The sequence below is a fragment of the Antennarius striatus genome, chromosome 7, assembly GCF_040054535.1.
Source record: "Antennarius striatus isolate MH-2024 chromosome 7, ASM4005453v1, whole genome shotgun sequence".
Classification (NCBI taxonomy): Eukaryota; Metazoa; Chordata; class Actinopteri; order Lophiiformes; family Antennariidae; genus Antennarius; species Antennarius striatus.
The window spans coordinates 22599003-22619965 of NC_090782.1; the positions used below are offsets into that span (position 1 = coordinate 22599003).

General features: G+C 44.7%; 3 protein-coding genes and 1 non-coding gene across 6 annotated transcripts in view; 1 reads left to right on the forward strand and 3 right to left on the reverse strand.

Moving 5' to 3' along the window:
• LOC137599082 (glypican-5-like) overlaps positions 1-6096 on the reverse strand; it is a 31780-nt gene extending 25684 nt beyond the window's left edge. For both annotated transcript variants that reach the window (XR_011036748.1, XM_068319760.1), the window contains exons 1-3: positions 5816-6096; positions 4233-4394; positions 814-1361 (exon numbers count right to left, since the gene is read on the reverse strand). Coding sequence is in view for 1 of the 2 variants with exons in the window: in XM_068319760.1 (XP_068175861.1) it covers positions 814-1361; positions 4233-4394; positions 5816-5993 (888 nt within the window). In the remaining variant the exon portion in view is untranslated. The remainder of the gene's footprint in view (positions 1-813; positions 1362-4232; positions 4395-5815) is intronic.
• A 760-nt stretch (positions 6097-6856) lies between these two features.
• On the reverse strand, positions 6857-6929 carry trnam-cau (transfer RNA methionine (anticodon CAU)). The gene has a single exon. It is a non-coding gene; the product is annotated as a tRNA-Met (tRNA).
• A 532-nt stretch (positions 6930-7461) lies between these two features.
• Positions 7462-12095, forward strand: LOC137598818 (histone-binding protein N1/N2-like). Of its 2 annotated transcripts, XM_068319309.1 has the most exons (14): positions 7463-7626; positions 8014-8061; positions 8136-8249; positions 8368-8448; positions 8574-8680; positions 9584-9645; positions 9723-9793; positions 9895-9968; positions 10067-10255; positions 10336-10508; positions 10589-10669; positions 10747-10821; positions 11216-11347; positions 11893-12095. In XM_068319309.1, exons 1-14 carry the CDS (start codon positions 7589-7591, stop codon positions 11926-11928), a joined length of 1281 nt encoding a protein of 426 aa, XP_068175410.1. In that variant the 5' UTR covers positions 7463-7588; the 3' UTR covers positions 11929-12095. The 2 variants fall into 2 exon arrangements, with proteins under 2 accessions (XP_068175411.1, XP_068175410.1); XM_068319310.1 differs by lacking the exon at positions 11216-11347 and having other exon boundaries at positions 7462-7626.
• A 78-nt stretch (positions 12096-12173) lies between these two features.
• LOC137599394 (coiled-coil domain-containing protein 17-like) lies at positions 12174-18710 on the reverse strand. Its single transcript, XM_068320299.1, has 14 exons — positions 18515-18710; positions 17532-17660; positions 16384-16452; positions 15949-16072; positions 15711-15849; positions 14823-14944; positions 14562-14675; positions 13931-14112; positions 13731-13807; positions 12958-13173; positions 12746-12881; positions 12570-12656; positions 12371-12498; positions 12174-12295 (listed from the first exon to the last, which is right to left on the reverse strand). The coding sequence occupies exons 1-13, from the start codon at positions 18707-18709 to the stop codon at positions 12376-12378; spliced, it is 1713 nt and encodes a 570-aa protein (XP_068176400.1). The 5' UTR covers position 18710; the 3' UTR covers positions 12174-12295; positions 12371-12375.
• Positions 18711-20963: the final 2253 nt, after the last annotated feature.

The window sequence follows — 20963 nt, forward strand, 5'->3', positions numbered from 1 at the left end:
GGCAAAGAGGACGCTGCCAGTTCTCTTTGGCGATGCTAGAGTTACTCGCCGTCCTCAACTTTAATGTGGGAAAGATTGCCGACGATTAAATTATGTGAGCGACTGAAGAATTAGTGCATATTTTTTTTCACTTGTCTCTCCAGAGACAAGAAACGAATGCGTCGCGTCTCCTCGAGCATTTTAACAGCTGCAACACACACACACACACACACACACACACACACACACACACACACATACACACAACATCATACTTAACATTTTTTTCTTTGTTGTCAAACTGCAAATAATTTCAAGGAATAAAACTTCATTAAGGTTTAAGGTTCAAGTTTCTTTAAGGCACGTGTCAAACTCAAGGCTAGCGATCCAAATGTGGCCCTCCACATCATTTTATGTGGCCCCTGAGAGCATAAGAGGTCAGAGTGTCTAAAAATAAATATTTTTTTTTTCTATGCAACTGTAATGTTTTGTAACTTAGATTACATTGAGTTACATTTATTTACATTTATTAGTTACATCTGGCCCTTTGCGGACAGCCGTTATGCTGCTGTGGCTCTCAGCTTTAAAGGAACAGTTCCACATTTTGGGAAAGACCCTTTTTTTTTTTGCTTTCTTGTAACTTGTAATTCCTATAATAGGCTAAAAAATAAGAATTTATTTCTGTTAAATACACAAGAAATAATGCAGCAAGTTGTAAAACTGAGATTCATCTGCATAGTGCGGGTTTAACGGATCAATTCTACCTCCATCCGTGCTATGCTAAGCTAATTGCATCTTTCTTCAAGATCTGCAGCACACATCAAGTCCACCTACCAGACATCCTCTCATGACGTTGACACACAGGCCGGTGCAGGGCCGGATCAGCGTCAGCCCCCTGCAGTGGGAGCAGTACTGCATCCTCACTAACCCCCGTCCACATTCCCGGGATAACGTCGCCTTCTCCGTCGCGTTCACAACCTCTCCAGCCATCCCCAGCAGCCTGCTCAACGCTCGGCTGGCCCCGAGCGCGCGGGACAAGCCGCCCACCAGCAGGCGAGGGTGGGGCCCGAACGGGCTGACGTCCTGCCGCGTCATACGCAGGCAGTCGTCGCGATTGGAGGAAAGGGAGGGGTAGGAATGCGTCGACGCGCGTCCGATCCCGGGGTTGATCAGCCGGCGGTAGACCAAAGGGAAAAGGTCGTCATAAAAGCGACGCACGGCGTCGTCCAACGAGGAGTCGGGGTCCCCCGAAAGGTGACGTTTGATGCCAGTGAACAGCTGAAGCACGAGGGGGCGACAGTCGGATGCCAGGGCCGCGTAGGCGCTGTCGAAAAGACTGCCGGTCAGATTGGACGTGAAGGACACCAGCGACTCAAAGGTCTCTGCAACGACAGCGAAAACAGATAAAAAGTGTTATTAACGAATCAAATTACATCCTTACAACATGTGTGTATTCTGGGCTCGTGCTGCTTGCATTCACAAGCGTCTCCTAGGTGTGTGTCGGATGTGTTTTAACCTGCAGAGACTTTTTGTGCGATTTTAATCAATTGAGGTTTTAAATAATTGAATCTCTATCCCACTTTTTCCACAGTTATGTGAAAATCTGACGACTAGTTGCATGCACCATCGATAAAAACGCTGCAGAAATGACCGTCTTGCAGGTAAATCTCCAACAAAGTGTAATGAAGAGATGCATTGTCTTTAACAAGCGTGCATCAAGATAACTGACTTATGTAGTAAGTCTATATCTGACCCGCGTTCAGCTTCCACGGGGTCTGCCGCACTAACCTTGGTCTGACTTTATCCCTGCACACGAGCCAAAATAGCGCCCGACTTAATTCATCCCCCGAGTTCCTTTTCAGCAGCCTGTTATCTATAGTCAGGTGATAATGAGAGGCCTGAGCTCACCATCCGCTGCGTTTCCTATCGTCACACGGTCTAATAAAGTGGGCAGAGCGGTGTGTGACAGTTGGTGTCTCTAGTAAAAAGGGTGATGTAGGGTCTGATGGAATCCTACACACACACACACACACAGAAATCTATTTATCACAGAGTCATCACTCAGTGTGTGTGTGTGTGCTTGTTCCTTAAATGCTTCATATTTCACCATCACAGCCTCACATATTAACCAAAAAGACCAAAAAGAAAACTGTCTTCGCCATCTTCCTATGTCTTCCTATGTCTTCCTATGTCGCCACAAAGAGGCGACGTGAATTCATACCGGTGTCGCCGTCGCGTTCCCAAACCAATGAGCGAAAACGTCTCTCTGTTTTATGTGTTTGCATACTCATGTCATGGCAATGGCCACACAAACACAGATGGCATCAAGTGACAGGGGTAAACTCCGCTCTGGGGTCATGTGATTAGCTCTCTGCCCCAGTATGATTGGATGACAGCTGCACCGTGGTGGAGAGGGCGCAATTGTCTCGTGGCGGCAGGAAAGAGAAACGCACGCGAAGCACGGACACACACACACACACACACACACACACAAACACACAATGAAGTAATCCTCAGGGTGTAAATGGAGCCGGACTACAACCGCTCTGGGCATGTCTCCGTTTCTGCAGAGAGCTTTAATTACGGCGCTTCAGAGAGGAGATCCTTTGAGATGCAGCTCAGCTGTTCCTCGCTGCTGTCACGTAAAATTAATTTCACAGATTAAAGAGTTTCTTTTTACACTAAACTATTATTTTTATGTCATTAACTAACCACCATGTCTGCTTGTTTATCTGCTCAAGACTTTGCCCACAGATTTGGACGTGGAGATTTAACTGGTTTGTGAGGTGAATCATAGACAAATATTTAATGATGGATATTTAATGATGTTCCATCGACACGTGCAACCACATTTTAGTTGGCCTCCTTTAGGTGCAACGACAGACGTATTAATGTAAAATGTAAAATGGAATTACAGCAAAGTTAGAACTTTATTTTCCATTTTTTTGACTATAGTAATATTTTTTTTAATTTTTTTTTATTTGAGAAACAGAAATTTCTACTGAAAAATATGGATTATTTTCACATCACAAACCTAAAAATCGGAACAGGGCAAAAACACTTGGGGTTTTTTTTTTCTGACTCATTTAAGTTGAATGTATTTTATTTTCAGTCCTCCTACTCGCTGCAGCTTGCTCCTCATTCGGCCCCCTGGTTTTGTGGCTTTTTTGCATTAATTTTACCCATGGATGGTTAAGCCATCCGCTGGGCATCAATAGCATCTGAAACTACGCCTGAGTGCATTCAGATGGAGGAGGGAGGAGAGGCTGAGCGATAGAGACGGAGGAGAAAAAGCATAGAGAGGTACATGTTTGCCATGTCTGTCTGCTGGGTTTCATCAACTCCAGCCCTCTCATAATCTCTACACTACACACACACACAAAATGAACACACTCCTGCACACAGAGACGATGGCACAAACACACATCATGCTCACACAGACCGGTGAATAGCACTGAGAGACAAGTGGACAAGCAGAGTATTCTTCCTCCCATTCAGAGCAGCCCATTAGAGACAGACTGTTGCCCGTGGCAACAACACTTTGAGACCGATACGTGCTGAATGTAAACATTCTCCATCCCTCGCGCTCTCATTGGCCGAGAACAAAGCCTTATTATGGCAGAGACGGAGACGGACGGACGGAGAAAGAGAAGCAGAGAGTTGTAACAAAGTTTTCCGCTGCTCCCTCTCGGAGTTTTCTCCCCCAAAAGACTCAATCGGACGTCAGTTGTTTGTTTGGCTAGTCGCTGCGGCGCCTCACAACGCGAACCGGCCCTCGGATCGCCACCCTGACACAAACTAGCTCGTTCATGACAAACACACAAAGTGAGAATGACAGGGGGGGGGGCGCGAAAGGCACTTGACATACTGTAACTATTAAAATGCCAAAAACTCCAACTGGCAATGAAGTAAAGTCAGACCCAATGATCCAAATAAAAAATATTAATAAAGCGTAGCTGGAACAGAAGCGTCATAGATAATATTAGGAATACAACATTTAATATTAAGATATTTATAGTTTTTGTCCATTTTTTTGGTCCATAGTTAAAAAAGTGAAAAATTCCAAATACAATTTCACATCTTCATCACCTTTCTATTAAATCAATCACCATCATTGAACGCAGAAACAAAAAACACGTTTTATCCTACAATGGAATTTTTTTTTTGGACATTTGAGCTTGTGGAAAATGTGTTTTGTAGATTTCTTTTGAGGATGTATGAAAGAAAAAACCTTCTCCCCTCCCCTCGCTCACCTTGGTAGGCCTTGGACTGTGCGGCGATCAGGTACTTGAGTTCGAAGCTGTAGGATCGCATCTTCTGCTGGGTCTCGCTGCGAACAGCTGCCATGTAGCTGTCCTCCATCTTGCCAGTGCAGCAGCTGGGCCCGGGGTGGGGGCACACGCGGAGGGATTCGCCTGGAGGACGGAGGTAGAAGAGGGAAATAGCGACAGGTCAGATCAGAGCCAGGGATGGTTTCAGTCACGTACTGATGGGTGGAGGGGGTCCATGAATCTACACAGCTCACTTTATAAATGAAAGTTTCCCATGATTAATGGAATGAAATAAAACCGTTTTTCTTTCGATTCTTAAGGTAGTGGGAGACACAGATTTATTCCTAAAGTAAAAATCCTTTCTTTTTTTTTTCAAAATCAAAAAGAACACATCTTTATAATTGGTGGTTAATGATGCAATCGAGGACCCTTCATTCACGATTCTGCAAAAATAATTCCACAATAATCCTCATGTGCAAGGGGATGGCAGATTTCAGCTAATTTCTGCAGCTTGAGGAGCATTTTGATGACATTTTAGGAGCACATTCCAATTTCTTTTAAAGCTCTGCTTAGGGAAGCGCTAACAGGACAGTTAGATGGGTATATTTGTCCAGTAAAGAGCAGCTAGTAGTCTTGTGTGTCCACAGATGACGGCCAATAATGCTGTTTAACTTTTATGCAGCTCATTCCTTCTGTTGAATCCCCTGATAAAGTGCATGTGGCCTCCAGGTGCTCATCCATTCCCCTGCATGATCAGGGAATTCGGCCTAATTCAGATTTGTCCTCTCTAAATTCATCTCTGGTTATGCCAGATCACAAGACCGTGAGCAGAGAGGATTCTGATGCAGAGACAAGGCAGGTCTTTAATTTGAAATCTGTTTCCTCCAGAAACTCTGAGATATATTACATAACTGTCAACAGAATTAATGTGTGTGTGTGTGTGGGGGGGGGGTTACCTTTTACTGGTCCTGTGGAGAGTCTGTGACATCCCAATTATCACATTTACATTTAGAAAACATCATCTTTACCACCACTCGTGGTCAAAGTGTGTTTTCCAGAGCCAGATCGCTGCAGGCCATTTGTGCTGGTGGTCTAGGATAATACTGGAGGCCTATGCTGACCTGTGTTTTATCTTTGGACCTATATTTCTAAAAAGCCACGGGTTCAAAACCACGTGTGGGCTTGCAAGTCACAGCAGGAGAAGTTTGATTATGTAACAATATAAAAGCAGTCCACTTTCCTTTCTTAGAGGTTAACATGCAGAAAATATAGAAAGCCTTTTGAACTATTTTCAGCGCTGGATGCCCGACGCGCTCAGCCTGAGAATAAAGTGAAGAGCAAAGAGTTTATTTATGACATCATTAGACTTGTGTTTGGAACCTTAAATTTTTTTTAAAAAAAAATATATATATAAAAGAAATTGAATTAAAGCATGCAAATAAAGTGGTTTCACCCAAAATCAAAGTCAGATTTCACTTCAATGTTATTTATTTAAAGCACAAATTGCATGCAGGCATTCTGTTTCGGGAATGTCTCCGGTAATATTTCCAGCGGGACCGACTGACCTGTTGCCGGCCTGTCCGGCACCAGCTCCACCGGGCCGATCTGCCGCATCATGTAGGCTGTCTTCACCTCATGACAGCTGTCCACGTCGGCCGCCCTACAGCCGGTGTCCGGTAAAAACACCAAATACAGCAAAATCAACCGAAACAAGTCCACGTTTTGTGAGGCTGCACGGAACATCGCAACATCTCAGTCAAGGAGATAGAGTCCGGGCGGTTGGCGTGAATTCCTAAAAAGTCCTGAGGAGCGGCGGGACTGAAAACTTCATCTGCAGCCAAAGTCCGTCTGGAGCCCCCGGTCAGGATCAAGCAGCGCCCTCCCCTCTCTCTCTCCCAGACACGCTCGGTTCACCTCAATTACCTAATTGACATGTGCACTAAAAAAAAAAAACACTAGATAGTCCGCTTTGCTGTGTGGATAAAAAGTTATTTCTGGTAAGAAATTAAAAAAAAAAACACAACAAGAGTTCTTAGTTTTACCATAATTTTAAATAAGTTATATCGAGTTGAGTCACCTGATTGTGTTTTAATGTCTTCTTTACATTTGCGCCCACGCACGCACTTACCACGTGTTGTAATTAAAGATGAATAAAGTTATAATCGGCGTATAACGTAGACCAGCGTTGAAAAGTGGGACGTGTGCGCCTCCCGCTGGATGATTTGTGTCATAGCAGATTTATTTTTAACGGCGCGTCAGTATTTGTGTCAGACGGTCAGAGAGGTTCTGTATCCATCGGTGGGTTGTTGATCGGTTCGTTGGTTGCAGTGGTGACCCTTCACCTTTCTCACCCGGCGTCGAGCTTGTCAATATGAGATGAAATGAGATAGGACTTTATCGATCCCCTTAGGAAAATTATGTTCGCAATACATTCATGTGATCCAAATATTTTTGTTGCATGGTCATGAAAAATGCAGTCAAAGACTTGCTGCATTGTAAGGTTGAGGCTGATGCTCTACTAGATTGATAGATGAGGTAACAGACAATTCAGTTTCATTTTTGACCGCATGCCTTTGTTGTAGGTAAAGCAACAACAACAAAAAAGATGCCCCGTGTGAGGCTCGAACTCACGACCTTCAGATTATGAGACTGACGCGCTGCCTACTGCGCCAACGAGGCAGTGAATCGTTAGGAACATTTACTGTCTTTTAACCCGATCGTCTTTTTAAAATGTTTTTTTTTTAAATTATTGAATATTTGGACAATATGGCCAATCAGCGTTAGTTTGATTAACCTAGTTATGAAAGGGAGTTCGGACGATCGGGAATCTTGACCTCGTTTTTAGTGGACAAGTTCGAGCCTAAACGTTAGTTTATTATTCTTGAATAAAGAATGAGAATAACAATGAAAAAAGACGCAACTTTCTCGTAAACGTAAACTAAAGAACATGACGTAAATTACCGTGATGTTTGTGTCAATCACTCGTTGGAAATTTGTGTGCGACAATTTCCAAATCATGAACAATGCATTAAAGTAACAAAAAAAATAAAATCTTATATCCAAATCCTGACATACTATACTACGCTGTGTTGTTTGTCTGAGGAACCTTGAAATACTATAATTGTATCCCCATGGACAGTGAACGCACCACCGTTCGTGCGCTGCGGCTCCTTTAACTCCAGGCTCCCGCGTTCCAACTTAAGCGGAAATAGAAACCCGTCTTTTCTCTATTTAAGCGCGGCAACAAAGACGCTCACAAGAGGTCTGTCTTCCCTTCCATTGCACACCGACTACATTGGTTCGCCTCGTTCAGTCGACTTTATTGTCATCTTAAAATCATGCCAGAGGAAATATCTGCCGCGTCGAGCTCTGGGAGGTAAGACTCTTGAAAATTTGAGTATGTAAGCGCTAGCTAGCCTTTAGCTAACGCGAGATAACATGGGTAACATTGACGACTTGGCTTTGTAGTCCTTGTTGTGCCACATTTCTTCGCCGCGCGTTTGATGAAAGACATTTAAAATAAAAGTATGTGTTGCTAATCATACATGGCGGATGCGCTTGCTAGCAAATACTAGTCAACCCCGGGTTGTTCGCCTCGTTAGCAGACATCCTACGCTGCTAACAATAGGTCGCTAGTTAGCCGTAACTTTAACACTTTGTCAACAGTCAAACGCACGCGCGTCAGTCATGGTTGTCCTTCCGAGTTGAGTAGTGACGTCATCTGGTGGCGTCGACTTAACAGAAATTCGATCTGTGCTTGCAGCGCGGAGGAGAAGCCGTGTTCGTCAGCGGCGGCTGCAGCCTCGGACAGGTAACCATCCGAACCACCGCATCTCTCCACGCTATTTTTTTTAACACATTTACTAATTTATTTCCCCACCGCAGCTCTGTGGATGTCATGGAGGAGGCCAAGAAGTTGATTGGCACCGGGAACAAGTACCTAGTGTTGGGGAATGTTGTCTCCGCTGTGAATGTCTTCCAGGACGCCTGCGGCATGTTGTGAGTGTCGGTGCATTCAGCACGGGAAACATTAGTCTGTGTTGACTCCGGGATTTTTTTTCTTTCGATTTGAAAATTCTAAATTCTGCTAAACTTTATCCACACGTGTTTCTTCCAGAGCTGCAAAGTATGGGGACACTGCAGATGAGTGTGGTGAGGCCTTCTTCCTCTGTGGGAAGTCCCTGCTGGAGCTCGCCAGGTTTGTTGATTTAACTTTCTTTGCAAACTTAACCCTTAAACTAATAATCATTTTATCTCTATCTACTTAATTTGACTTAGTTGCTCTTTCTTTTGTGTGTGTGTGTGTGTCTGTCATCTGCTTAGGATGGAAAACAGTGTACTTGGTAATGCGTTGGAGGGAGTCCCAGAAGAATCTGAGGAAGAAGAGCAACCTAGCAACCCCAATATTGAGAGTGCCAACAATCTTGATGGTCAGTGTTCATATTTTGTGAACCTCATGAGGTATTTGCCCTCCTGGGAAAACTTAAAAGTTTTTCAAATCTAATATGGTTAGTTTTATTCCAGTGGTCCTGTTTGTAGACTAGTTCTTGTATTACATGTTAAACTTTAACCTGACCAGCAGCAGGTGAAAAGCCAAACATGGGCTTGTTTTCCTTTCTTTACTGGCTGCAATGTAATAGTTTGGACAAGTGTTCTTTCCATGTCACATCTCAAACAAAGGCAGTGTTGGCAGAGAAACGTATTACCAAAAAAGCGGCAAGCTTTTGGCAAGTCTGCATCTAATGTGAAACAATTTTTTTACATGCCACTCGGCACAGACGAAACTAGAGCTGAGCTACGAAAGCAGGTGTATGATGCAATGGCAGAGGAGGAAAAGTCTGGGGCATGCAAGCCGGAGCCGCAGGATGAAAAAGACAACTCCAAAGTGAAAAGGGAAGGTGGTGGGAAGTCCCCAGTTGAACATATGAATGGATCAGAGGTGTCTTCAACTTCCCCTGGGAATAAGGAGAACTCTGTCCAGGAAGATGTAGTGAATGGTATTGAGGAAAAGCCAGATGCTCCTGTAAATGGCATCGAGGACAATCCTTCTGGGACAGTCGAGAACGAGGTGCATTCAGAGGAGCAGAATGGGGAGAAGACGGAGGCCAACCAGGACAAAGAGGAATCGGAGAGCAGTAAAAAAAATTGTGCTACTGATTACTTCTTGGATGGGAAGAGCACAATCTGGGTTATTTCTTTCAAACGGGACACGTTAAAGTGAAGGGTGATGCACGGTCGCTGGAGATTACTGCACTGATAATTTCTTGTCACTGAGCACTTGTCTACATTTTGCAAAAGAATATCTGCCTCCATAATAACTTTTTTCTTAACAGATGATGACGATGATGATGATGACGATGATGATGAGGCTGGAGAGACAAATGGACAAGAGAAGGTTCGTATCTACATGAAAATCTTGATAGAAGTGTTTTTATTTTCCCTTATTTTTTTACACCATCTCCTGCCTTTCAGGAAGAAGAGGAAGTTGGGAATTTGCAGCTGGCCTGGGAGATGCTAGAAGTAGCTAAGGTCATCTACAAAAGGTAAGCCCAGTGCCGCAAAAAATCTTGATGAAATGTGTAGCAACTTTTTAGAAGGGCTTTTGGGACATGCTTGTCTTTAAGTTGAACTCCTCCCTCCACAGAAAGGAAAGCAAAGACGACCAACTCATGGCCGCACAGACGTACCTGAAGCTCGGCGAAGTCAGTGCTGAATCTGGTATGTTTCACTCGAGTGTCGGACTTTAAAATGGATGGACGGCTTTACCAGTAACCCCACCCCATCACCCATTGTCTAATTTTTTTCCCCTCCGACAGGGAACTACCCTCAGGCGCTCGAAGACTTCCAAGAGTGCCTCGCCCTGCAGCTGAGACACCTGCCCCCCCACAGTCGCCTGCTGGCTGAGACCCACTATCACGTCGCCACGACGTTGTGTTACATGGATCACTACAACCAGGCCATCCAGCACTACAACAGCTCCATAAAGGTCATCGAGACCCGTCTGGGTAAGGGTGGTTTTTAAAAGTTGATCAAAACCGTACAGCTGATGGTTACCGCACTCGTGACGTTCTTTGTTGCCGCACAGCCATGTTGCAGGAGGTGATAGCCGCTGCAGAGGGAACAGACGGGGCAGCGGAGGAGAAGAACGAGATGGAGGAGCTGAAGCAGCTTCTGCCAGACATCAGGGAAAAAGTGGAGGATGCAAAGGAGAGCCAGAGAACGAGCAGCGCTGCTTCCCAGGCCATCCAGCAGACAATAGTGGGTGGAGAATGGTGTTCATGAAGACGCGGTGTAAATAAAACTCCCATCTCCTAAAACTGATCTTCCTCCTTGCACAGGGCGGTGCCTCGACCTCATCGGCATTCCTGTGTGAGAACGGGGGAGCGTCGTCGTCCTCAGCTTTCCCAGCAGCCAGCCAGGTTTTACATCTTGATGCACGTCTTGAATCTTAAGAGTGTGAACGAACTCCACATGAAACCCAACTGCTGCCTTTCAGGTCCAGGCTACGTCGCCTGACAGCACCTCGTCTTCCAAAGCGGCCTCAGACATCTCCCACCTCGTCAGGAAAAAGGTCAGACCCAGTAACTCAGCGGATTGTCGATCTTCTAATTCAAGAATGTAATCCCTGATTTGACATTGGGATTGTAATCTGGACATTAAACTTGTACCGCCTGCTTTGGTTGTCTGTTTCGGGTCTCTGCGAATGCCAATCTTGCGTTTTGTGTGTTGTGGTTTGTGACCCCTTTTAAACCTCCGTCAGTGGCGTGTGTGCATGTAGCTGGTTGTGTCGTGGTTACCCCTCATCCCCCTCCCTCCGCGAATCCTGTGTGCGACTTTGCCGGCTACTTTTGTGTCTGAAGTTTTACTCCAGGTTTCTTGACATTCTCCACCTCCCTGGCTTGGGTTGAGGTTGTGTGCTTTAAATACAGGAGTTCAGTCTCTTCCGTCCCTTTGTCCCTACACAGAGGAAACCAGACGACGAGAGCCCAGTAAAGGACGCTGACGCTAAGCAAGCAAAACAGGAAGCCACAGTTAATGGCAGCAGTGACTCAAGTGCAAGCAACGGCAGTGGCGTTCAGGAGGGAAAATCACAGGAGGCGAGTGATAGGTTTCTGTCTTATTCACCGGTGCCGCTGCAGGACGTCCCGCTGAGACGGGTGTGCTGTGACGATCCTTTCCCGCTCAGCCAGACATGCATTAGCTGCCATTTCCATACGGTTTCTGGTGGCTTCCGCTCCTTCAGCTTAAAGTCGAACAGGAAGGCCTATCTGTCGAATCATGTCTGGAATCTTAAACCCAATCAGAACAACGAATGCCTTCTTTATTTTTCAATAAGACGTCTGGAGGAATCCCGTGTGACTTGACGCTTTAGCTCCAGCACAGGTTCTGAAACGCGGTGAGGCTGACGCGTCTTTATCCAGACGCAAAGCAAAACAAAAACAACTTAATGTCTCTGATTTTTCTATCTGCGCAGAAGCAAAGGAGTGCAGAGCTTGTAACTGGATGTGCAGCGTCTGTTGATGCACATCGTCGTTCTGCATTGTTTGAAATGCTCTGTTATTGCTCTGATTGCTCTTGTATGCATGCAGAACGTTCAAACCTTTCCTGCAACTCATCCAGTCCTGTTCCTTGTTCCCTGTAGGCCGCCAGCCAGTCCTCCCCCCTCAAATCGGCCTGACTGTCCTCGCCCTCCCCACCATTCTGATCTACGAAACCAGCACAGCATGCCTGTCCAGAACCCCTCCACCTTCAACACGTTTCTGTAAATAAGAGTCACTTTCATAAATTTGTCTGTTCAGTTTTTGTAAACTTGTAGTAAAAGAATAAAAACAATTGCAGATGGAAGTTTTGTGTGAAAGTGTGTCTTTTACACTCTGGAAATTGAATTTACCATGACTTTGAAAATAACAAAGGTGATCATATAAATATTTAATTTCCTACAGGTAACTTATTGATCATTTAGTCATTCTTTGCTGCATGTTGGGTTCAGTTGAGGTTGGATCCACATTTGTTTGATGTGGATTGACGACAGGAAGTGAGGACATCTGAAACACAAAAGCGTCCCACTTAAACTTGTATTTGTATAAAAGATTGCTCTAAAAAAAGGAAACTTGACAAACCCTGATCAACACCCTGCAGCAGGCGGGTATTCGTAACGACTGCTGCTGGACGGGTCGGGCAGTGCCAGAGTCTGGACGTCTCCGTCCCGACCGTTGACCAGACGCACACACAGCTCCATGTTGCCCAACTGAGGTTGACGGAACCACAGATCAGGTGTGTGATCGGTTCTCAACATGAAGCTGGAACTGACCTTCCTACCTGGGCCACTGAGTTGAGTTGAGCCTGATTCAATGAAGGTCTAACGGGTAGACTGCGCACTGGTGCCCTCCAGTGGCCACTGCGGAGCTATCAATGGAGACGTTTGTAGATTTTTAATTTATATCTTTCAGTATGCATTTGTTTCTCTTTGGCTGTAATCAAATACATTATTATACCTGATTGTATTGGTCAAAAAGCTCCAATCGCGTCCATCCGCAGGATTCCAGTTTGAGAACCTGATGGATCTGAAAATCAGGATCTTCAGCCGCCTGCACCTCCACCACTAGAGAGAGGGAGGGTGACGGCTGGACCCTACAGGGAGGAAAGGTCACGGGAATTTTTACAAATTTATTCGTGGAAATTGATTTTTTTTTTATATCCTTCCCACCTGGGTATGGGATGTCTGACTGATAGGACAGCAGCGTTTCTAGAGGTCAGGCTGTGGGGGTAAGGCAGGATCACTCCTGGCAGGCAATGCACCGGGGGAAGAGGGGAGAGCTGTTCCACCTGCTGACCATCTTTGTAAAGACCCGCCACCAACCGTAAAGCCTTGTGAACGACATCGAGTCCCAGGACCAGGTCGTAGAAAACCACAAAACCAGCTCTGAAACACCAAGAGAGGCTCCAATCACAAGAGGAACGTCTGCTAATCCCTCAGTTCACACCTGGATTGTTCCTCATCTCTAACATTCTCCAGGGACTGCCCAAGAAAGACCAAATATTAAATTAAAATTTCTTAATTTTTCTCCTGATTCAACATCTCATAGAACCGAGTGGGGGAAAGCTCAGCATCCGGGGGTTGTTTCCTGTTTCCTGCATTTGTAAAATATGAGAAGGTCGCCGCCATCAACACGATGTCGTCGCTTGTTAATTTGGTGTAAATTGTGAAATGAGTTGAAGCGAGGCGTTGAAACAGCCGCTAATTTGTTGCTGCTGCGGTGATGCTGTGGGAAACTGACATTTTCTCTATAAAGAACAAAAAAAATGCATTTGATGCTGAATTTTTAAGCAGCTCAACAAAGCTCCAAAATCGTTTCCTATTCGAGATGGAATATTGATGGGTTAAAGGTGACTAATGTGATTATGGTGTGTTTGGGAGGATTTACATAGAAATAAATTCATGATTCAAATTCAGATGTAAAATATATGAATGAAACTGACGCTGGGTCATACGGGGCTGGACCCAGGGGGTCCACCATCCTGCTGACTCCCAGCGCTGAGAAGGATCCTGCCTGAAGCTGAGGGACACAAAGAGCATTCAGACATCATTTAATCCATCTTTTAAAAATACTTAGCTTGTTTTGGGTTTTTTTAAATGGGTTTTATGTAAACTTGTTTGATTACAACGGTAAATCATGTACCAGTGAACGAGGAGCGTGAGCGTAAGTCTTGGTTTGGAGTGGGAGCAGATGAGGAGGAGGAGGAGGAGGAAGAGGCGGTCCCCTGGGCCTGAGAGCTGCCGTCGTTCTCTCCATCTCTGCTTGCAAACTGTAAATCTGCAGGAGGTTGTCCCTCTGAATGTGTTCAAGCTGAGACATGACCGCTGAGGACACACACACACACACACATACTGATCTATACATCCCAGCATCGTACTTTCACACATTTTAACGATACAGAAGTCATGCATAGAAGATGCAAAGAGTTGGAAAGACGTAGAATTCACCATCCGTTTGTCCACATATCTCATCAGCCTTTCATCTGCTCTATTTTCCACTCGGCTGCTGTTTAACCGACGACTCAAGGACTCGCAGCGTCACATCCAGTTCGATTTGGATGCACGCCATCGTGGGTAGCAATAAATTAGGAATAACCGAAACGTCTTGGAACATTTTATTCCATGCGGCCCATGAATCCTGCTCACTACATCTTTAATTACAGTCCCTCAGTGTTGAAGGTGCTGTTCGGACTGTACAACTTAATTTTGGTTAATTCCATTACACTAGTTCCATTACAGCAGTTCTTATCCTCTATTGATGGGAACTCTCCAACCTTCGGAGTTATGGCGTCGCTCCCTGGCGAGCTGAATCCAGAAGATCTCCTCCTCCAGTCTCCGGTTCTCCTGCTCCACAACCAGCAACTCCTGGCTCAGAGGAAGCGTCGCCTCTGGATAGAGGTCAACAGCAAAGCAACAAGAAATTAGGGGTTTGTTCCAGAATAATGAAGTGTAGGACTAGAACCAAACAACCATGTTTGTAGAACAAGCCCAACAGGCTCCACTGAGCACAGCTGTGTTCCCTGAGGTTCTCTTACGGTCGCCGGCTGACGCTGGTTTTTTCTTCTCCAGGCTTTGAGCTTCTACCTGCAGCTCGATCATCTGTGCCAAGATAGCTGGATCCGAGCCACCTGACTCCACATACACTGTCCCCAAGGCCCTGAATGAAAGAGGCCCCATCAGCACTCCTTCAGCTTCAGTCATGTGGCAAACACACAAATTTGCTCTTTGTTTTAAATCAAAAACTCTCGAAGGATGTTAGCTCACACCTGATCTGAGCAGAGAGAGGATCATCCTCACAAGAATAAAAGAGATCATGGTCATTTATTTTATTTTTGTCTGGACTTGGCTTGACGGCGACTGCAGGGGCCTCCCGGACGCTAAAAAGACGAAACAACATCACCTGAATCAGATCTTTTGGCATCCGTGAGAAGTTTCCCAGCGATGATAGACGAAATTCAATTTATTCCGTCTCGCAATGAAGAACTATCCGAGCATAATGAAATACATATTTGTCGCTCTGAGTCATTCAGCAGCTAGAAATAAAACATATTTCTATAAATATTCATCTTGGGGGCACAGCAGCAGCAGTGGTTTCTTTTTGTTTGTGGCTGCCCCCACAGAGTTTACCCCAACATTCAATTAATTCCTGGTCACATTTGAGCTTTATTTACATTCATACTTCCATGAAAAAGATATGCCAGGCATTTTCTTCCATTTATTGATGACACATGTAATTTAAAAACACTCAAAGTGGTAATTTTGTGCTCATTTTACTGTAAATCCTTCGGAAATTTGCTCTAAATTCCTCTACTTTTTTTTTCTTCACTTGAGTGAATGATGTGAACTTGTGATCCTCTAAAACTGTGACTTTTCAAACGCTAACATTAGCACACGCTCTGCAAACAGTACCTGCACACACTCACTGTAAGACGTGGAGATGTTCGACAAGTTGTCGCAGCGTCTCCTCGTTTCTCTGCTCCTGCTCTCTGAGCTCCTCCAGGAGATTTTCCAGGTGAATCGTGCTGCTCTGTTCGGACAGGATGCTTACCTGATGGGCCAGCTCTGACACACACAAACACACACACACACAGTGACTGACAGCAGACTGTGGAATCTCAGTGGTTTGTGGTCACTTTGGAGTTTTTTAGAGTAGCATCTCACCCTCTCTCTGCTGCTCCAGCTGCTGGCCCTTTGCATGTATCAGGGCCAGTTGGTGCTCATGGAGCGTCGCCATGTCCTTCATCTCCTCCATCCTCTCTGCGCGCCTCAGACCATTCCCTCTCGCCTAAAGACCATACTTAAAAATTTACAGATTCATGCACGTCATCTGCTTTCAAACAAGTGCAGGGAAAATAGCGAATGTCTCCCGTCACCTTGACGCCCAGTGTCGTAAAACTGTACTTTGTCTCGTACCCGTCCTCATCCGGAGTGACCCGTGACTCATCCTGACAACACTGGCTGATGACTTCATGCATTATGGAAGAGATTTTACAACACAGAAGAAGTGTGCACACTTGACAGAAGCTTGACAGAAGCACTAAGCAGGTATGATGGGAGGAGAAGATCAGAGGATGAGAGAATGAATAACAATTTCACCTCAGCGGATCCGGTCCGGTTTGACCAGTTGGGCAGGTTTTCCTCAATGGACATCCTCAGTTTATGGAACTGAAATCCAGATGAGGAGGAATTGTTTCATATTCCTTATCATTAATCTGACTTATGCTCATATGGATGTACAGTACACATAGTCCTCAACTTACGAACATTCGGAGATATGAACAAAGTGGTGACCATATATCTGATGACAACTCTGGCTCTGCTCTATAAATAAAGTTGACTTGATTTGATGACTTGACTGTTGTTCTTGGATGCCGTTAAAAACTGAGAGTTCCCTGAAGTGTTTTATTCTTCTTCTCCTCGAGGATTAAATTATAAGGAGCAAAAATTTACCTTTAAGTATCTGACTTCAAAGCGTGAATTAAGAGTGATGTGTAACAGTAGATATCAGAACTATACGTAGGCATTTTAATATAATCAAATGTTTTTGTCCTTACTTATTGCATAGTACCATAATATTATGTGCTTTTTATGGTTTTTTTAGTGATTTTAAAAGTCCAGTATTTGTGGTGGACAGACGGTAAGTCGAGTGAAACGACGTAAACTTGATTATTGTTCTTTTAAAACCGACCTGTAATCGAGAACAACTTAACTAGAAACAAAATGTACCTGTATTTTACTTTTTTATGTTTACCTGTTTTTAATTTTGCCAGCTTGTCCCTCTATAGGAGGTAAACAATGTGGAACCAATGTTTGTCGGGTTAAGTTTCTGCCCAGAAGCATTAACTGATGCTCATGCTGAATGTTTTGCTATTTGATGTTAACTGAGAAACTTCATAGAAGTAAAACAAAGCAATCCAACATAAAGTGTCGTGTTGGACTTTTGAATATCGTCAGAGCACCATTCACGTAAGTGGCTTAACCTCGACACCCCAAGATAAAATTCATTAACTGTAGTATTTAGAGTAGTAATGGTATTTTAATGACTTCAAATGAAGATTATAGTATGAAACGTAATAAATAACGACTTACGAACAATTCCACTCACAAACAGCCTCTTAGAACCAATTATGTTCGTATGTTGAGGACTACTTGTACATTACATTGACATCCTTTAACTGTAGTGCGTCTTGTCTGAAATACTTGTTATTCTAAACAGGAATCTTCATTATTTTTGCTGCTGTTACCTCATCGGTGAGGTCTTGCAGAGCGGCGCTCCCCGTCTGACCGGCTGTCGGTTCGTCCTCTGCTCTCGCTGACTTTGGTTTGGCATCGACGTTCCTCCCTCCGGTCGTGTTCCTGCGCTGACCTCTCAGCTGCACATACAAAAACCAGCATTTTCTCGTTGCTTCTGTTTGTCTCTGGGCAGTGACAGACCCGCTCCAGGAAATGAAAGCAACAGAGGTGTAAATACACCTGAATGAAATCAAGTTGAGGGCTCCATCCGTTTCTTGGTTACACCTATACAATCATGCAACAGGTTGCTATGCAGATTTGAGCAAGCCGGCAGGTGAATTCAACAACCTTTCTTTCTCTGACACTATTGTGATGACCTGTACACCACCATTACCTCATGAATGTCCATGCAAGAAATCAGAGCAGCTTGTTAAAGAAAATCACTCCATCAAATCCCCACTTCTCCTTCTGCTCTTTGCCTGATTACTCCGCTCTCATCCAGGTGGCTATGATCGTTTTTTCCATTATGGATATTCCTTGAGTTGTCCTCCTTGTGCTCGATGCTAACCAGTCATTCTCCTGTTCTTAGGACTCCTTGTGCCAGCTCTACATTAAGCCATCACCGCCCACGCCTCTCCAACCTCTTACCTTCAGTCAGCTCACTCCTCAGCTGGACTCAGCCGACTCCACGAGTCTCACCTTCTCCCCCTCACAAATCCCTTGCACAAAAGACATTAAAGTCCTCTTTTAAAGCTAAACTGCTCCTCGCTGCAGGTCTGAACAGTGATGCTAGGATTATTAAGAACACAATAGCTTGAAGCAAGTGAAATAAATAACATAAAATACAAACAGAAACCTTGATTCAGGATATTTCCTTTAAAATTGAGTGTGTATTATCTTAGAAACATGTGTGGTAGATGTTTTTTGTGAGACGCAAACATTCCCCAGCTAATCCAAACCATCAGTGTTTTTTTTTTGTTGCTAGACGGCTTACCTGAACCTGAGGCTCAGGTGTTCTGGTAGTTGTAGGGTCCGTACATCCAGGTTTGTCTGGTAGGAATTCCTCAGAGTTGTGCACTTGAAGTTGCCCAATCTCACCCCAAACACAGAATAGAGTTTTGTGTTTGTGAAGCAGACCGGTGGAATGAAACACCATGTCACAGTCGCTGCAGATCAGTTTCCTCTCCATTTGTATATGACTGATGCAGCAAATTGAAATAACAGATACAAAGAAAAAAGCACGAACACAGACTGGATCATCTACAGGTCGCAAATCATCTTTGTTCTGTACTTTAACTCCTGTATGAGTTGCTGGCTGGTGTGTTTGTTGGTAACCACGCTGTTGTTGGAGGGGTGTGGTGAGGTATTCAAACATGCCATCCGTTGCCCCACCTTATTTTTCAAGTGGCAACTTGAAGATGTCTGTAAGTGTAGTTATTTTAACACCTTTTTGATTATAATATTCTTTTTGCTCCGGCGACGTTCAGCTGACAATGCCCATATGTTTTCCATTTTCCCATATGAATATTCACAAGATGCCTCGGCTTAAATTCCCAGACAGCCGGATGTGTGCTCATCCTTGAGTGAGAACCCTCGAGAGACCGACTGCAGCCATGCAGCAGAAGTCTGGCTCCAAAGCACCAACAAGACGCTCCAGTCCTCTCCGGTCAGTACGTTCACATTATGCAAGATGCAGGAAATCACATACAAAACATGCATGATACAAAAAAACCAACCAGATCGTCTATTACTTTAAAATGATCAGATGATGTGTTTATTCTATATGGCGCAGTGCAGATGGTGCAATGGAAAGTGTGGCTGTACTTTTTTAAGGCCCTTAAAGGGCAGAACTTCTCACGTCTAACAACTCCCCTCAAGTGCCTTCTTGTTTGGGATGTAAACTCATCTCTCCCACCTCGAACACTGATTTAAGAATGACTAAAATACAAGAAATATGAGGGGGAAAATGGTTTAATAGAAAATTATATAACTAAACATTCAGCTGACATGAGCGGCGAGATAATTTTTCTTGTCAAGAATTATTAAAAAATAAGCAAAAAACATAAAATAATTAATCCCAAGTTTCCAGATACAAGATTTCACACACAAATCTGTTAGCAATGCAAAAGTGTCACACACTTCATTTATGCAACTTATAAATGCAGATACCTGATCGGGCAGCAAGTAACCTGAAGAGGATCTTTTCTTTTCTTTTCTTTTTTATCCACTAGTCTTGGTTAAACTTCTTTTATTCTAAGGAACACTGAGGTACTGGTGTGTTTCATATACTCTTTAAACCCCGGCTCAGTTGTGTAATTAACTGCCTATAGTGGGATGCTGTGATGCAACAGCTTCCACAACACTGCAACAGACCCAGGATGCTGCTGGGAGCTGAAATATTCATCCAGCTATACATCTGAAGGAGAGAAAGAGTTGAGGACTTGAACTCCTCTCTCTCTTTCTCTTGCATCTCTCTATGCATCACACACAATCACGCTCAAGGCGCAAGCCGGTCTGTTGCTAAGCAACTGTAAAATAAAGCGTTCGGCTCTGAAGTCGGGTGGGGGGGGGGAAAGAGAAAGAGAGTTCACTAGTGCTGCAATCCACTACTGTTTGCCTTCGTGCATGATCCCAACACAGTTCTCCATCTGTGGATCCGAAAGGACTTGTGACTTCTAGTTCTCCACCGGCTGACCAATCAGAGTTGGTTGGGGTGGGCGGGCCCCAGCGGTTTCCTAGGTTACCATCCTGATTGACGTTCATCCTCCCGCAGCGGAGCTTCACGGCAGTGTATCACTGATGGTCCTGCTCCCCCCTTGGAGACAGTGGAGAAATCTGGAAGACAGGAGAGACGCAGAGAAAACCCCAAGAGCCAGAGAAATGTTGATCATTTAAAGTGCTTCGCTCTCCATCCTCCTCCTCCTCTTCCTCCTCCTCCTGCTCCTCTTCATGGAAAGATGAAAACTGGAGCGCTGGAAGAAGCTGGCTGAAGGGAGAGGAAAGGAAGGATTCCTGGAGAAGTGGGATTTGTTGGTGAGAGAGGCAACACTTTACTCTTTCTTTATCAGTCATTCCTGCCAGTGCTATGAATTAGGACATAGCAGGGGGAACAGTGTGTTTCTTTGAGCTGTGTGTGTGTGTGTTTCTGTGTGTGTGTGTGTGTGTGTGTGTGGGTGAGAAAGACTCTGCATGCTGCGTGACTGTGGATGGAGCTGCTACTGTAGGAAGCCTACATTACAGTGGGTGCCTGTTTTACAGTTATGCAAAGGCTTCAGCTGAGTCAAGAGCCGCCGGTCCAGCTGGAGAACACTGGAGCTGGAGTGATTAAAAAGACTCGCCGTCAGTCATTCCAGGGCTTCTGTTGCAGCCGAGGCCACATTATCTACTGTATCTGCATAGGAGGAGGAGGATTTATTATATAACACTCCACTCCAGCATCAGGG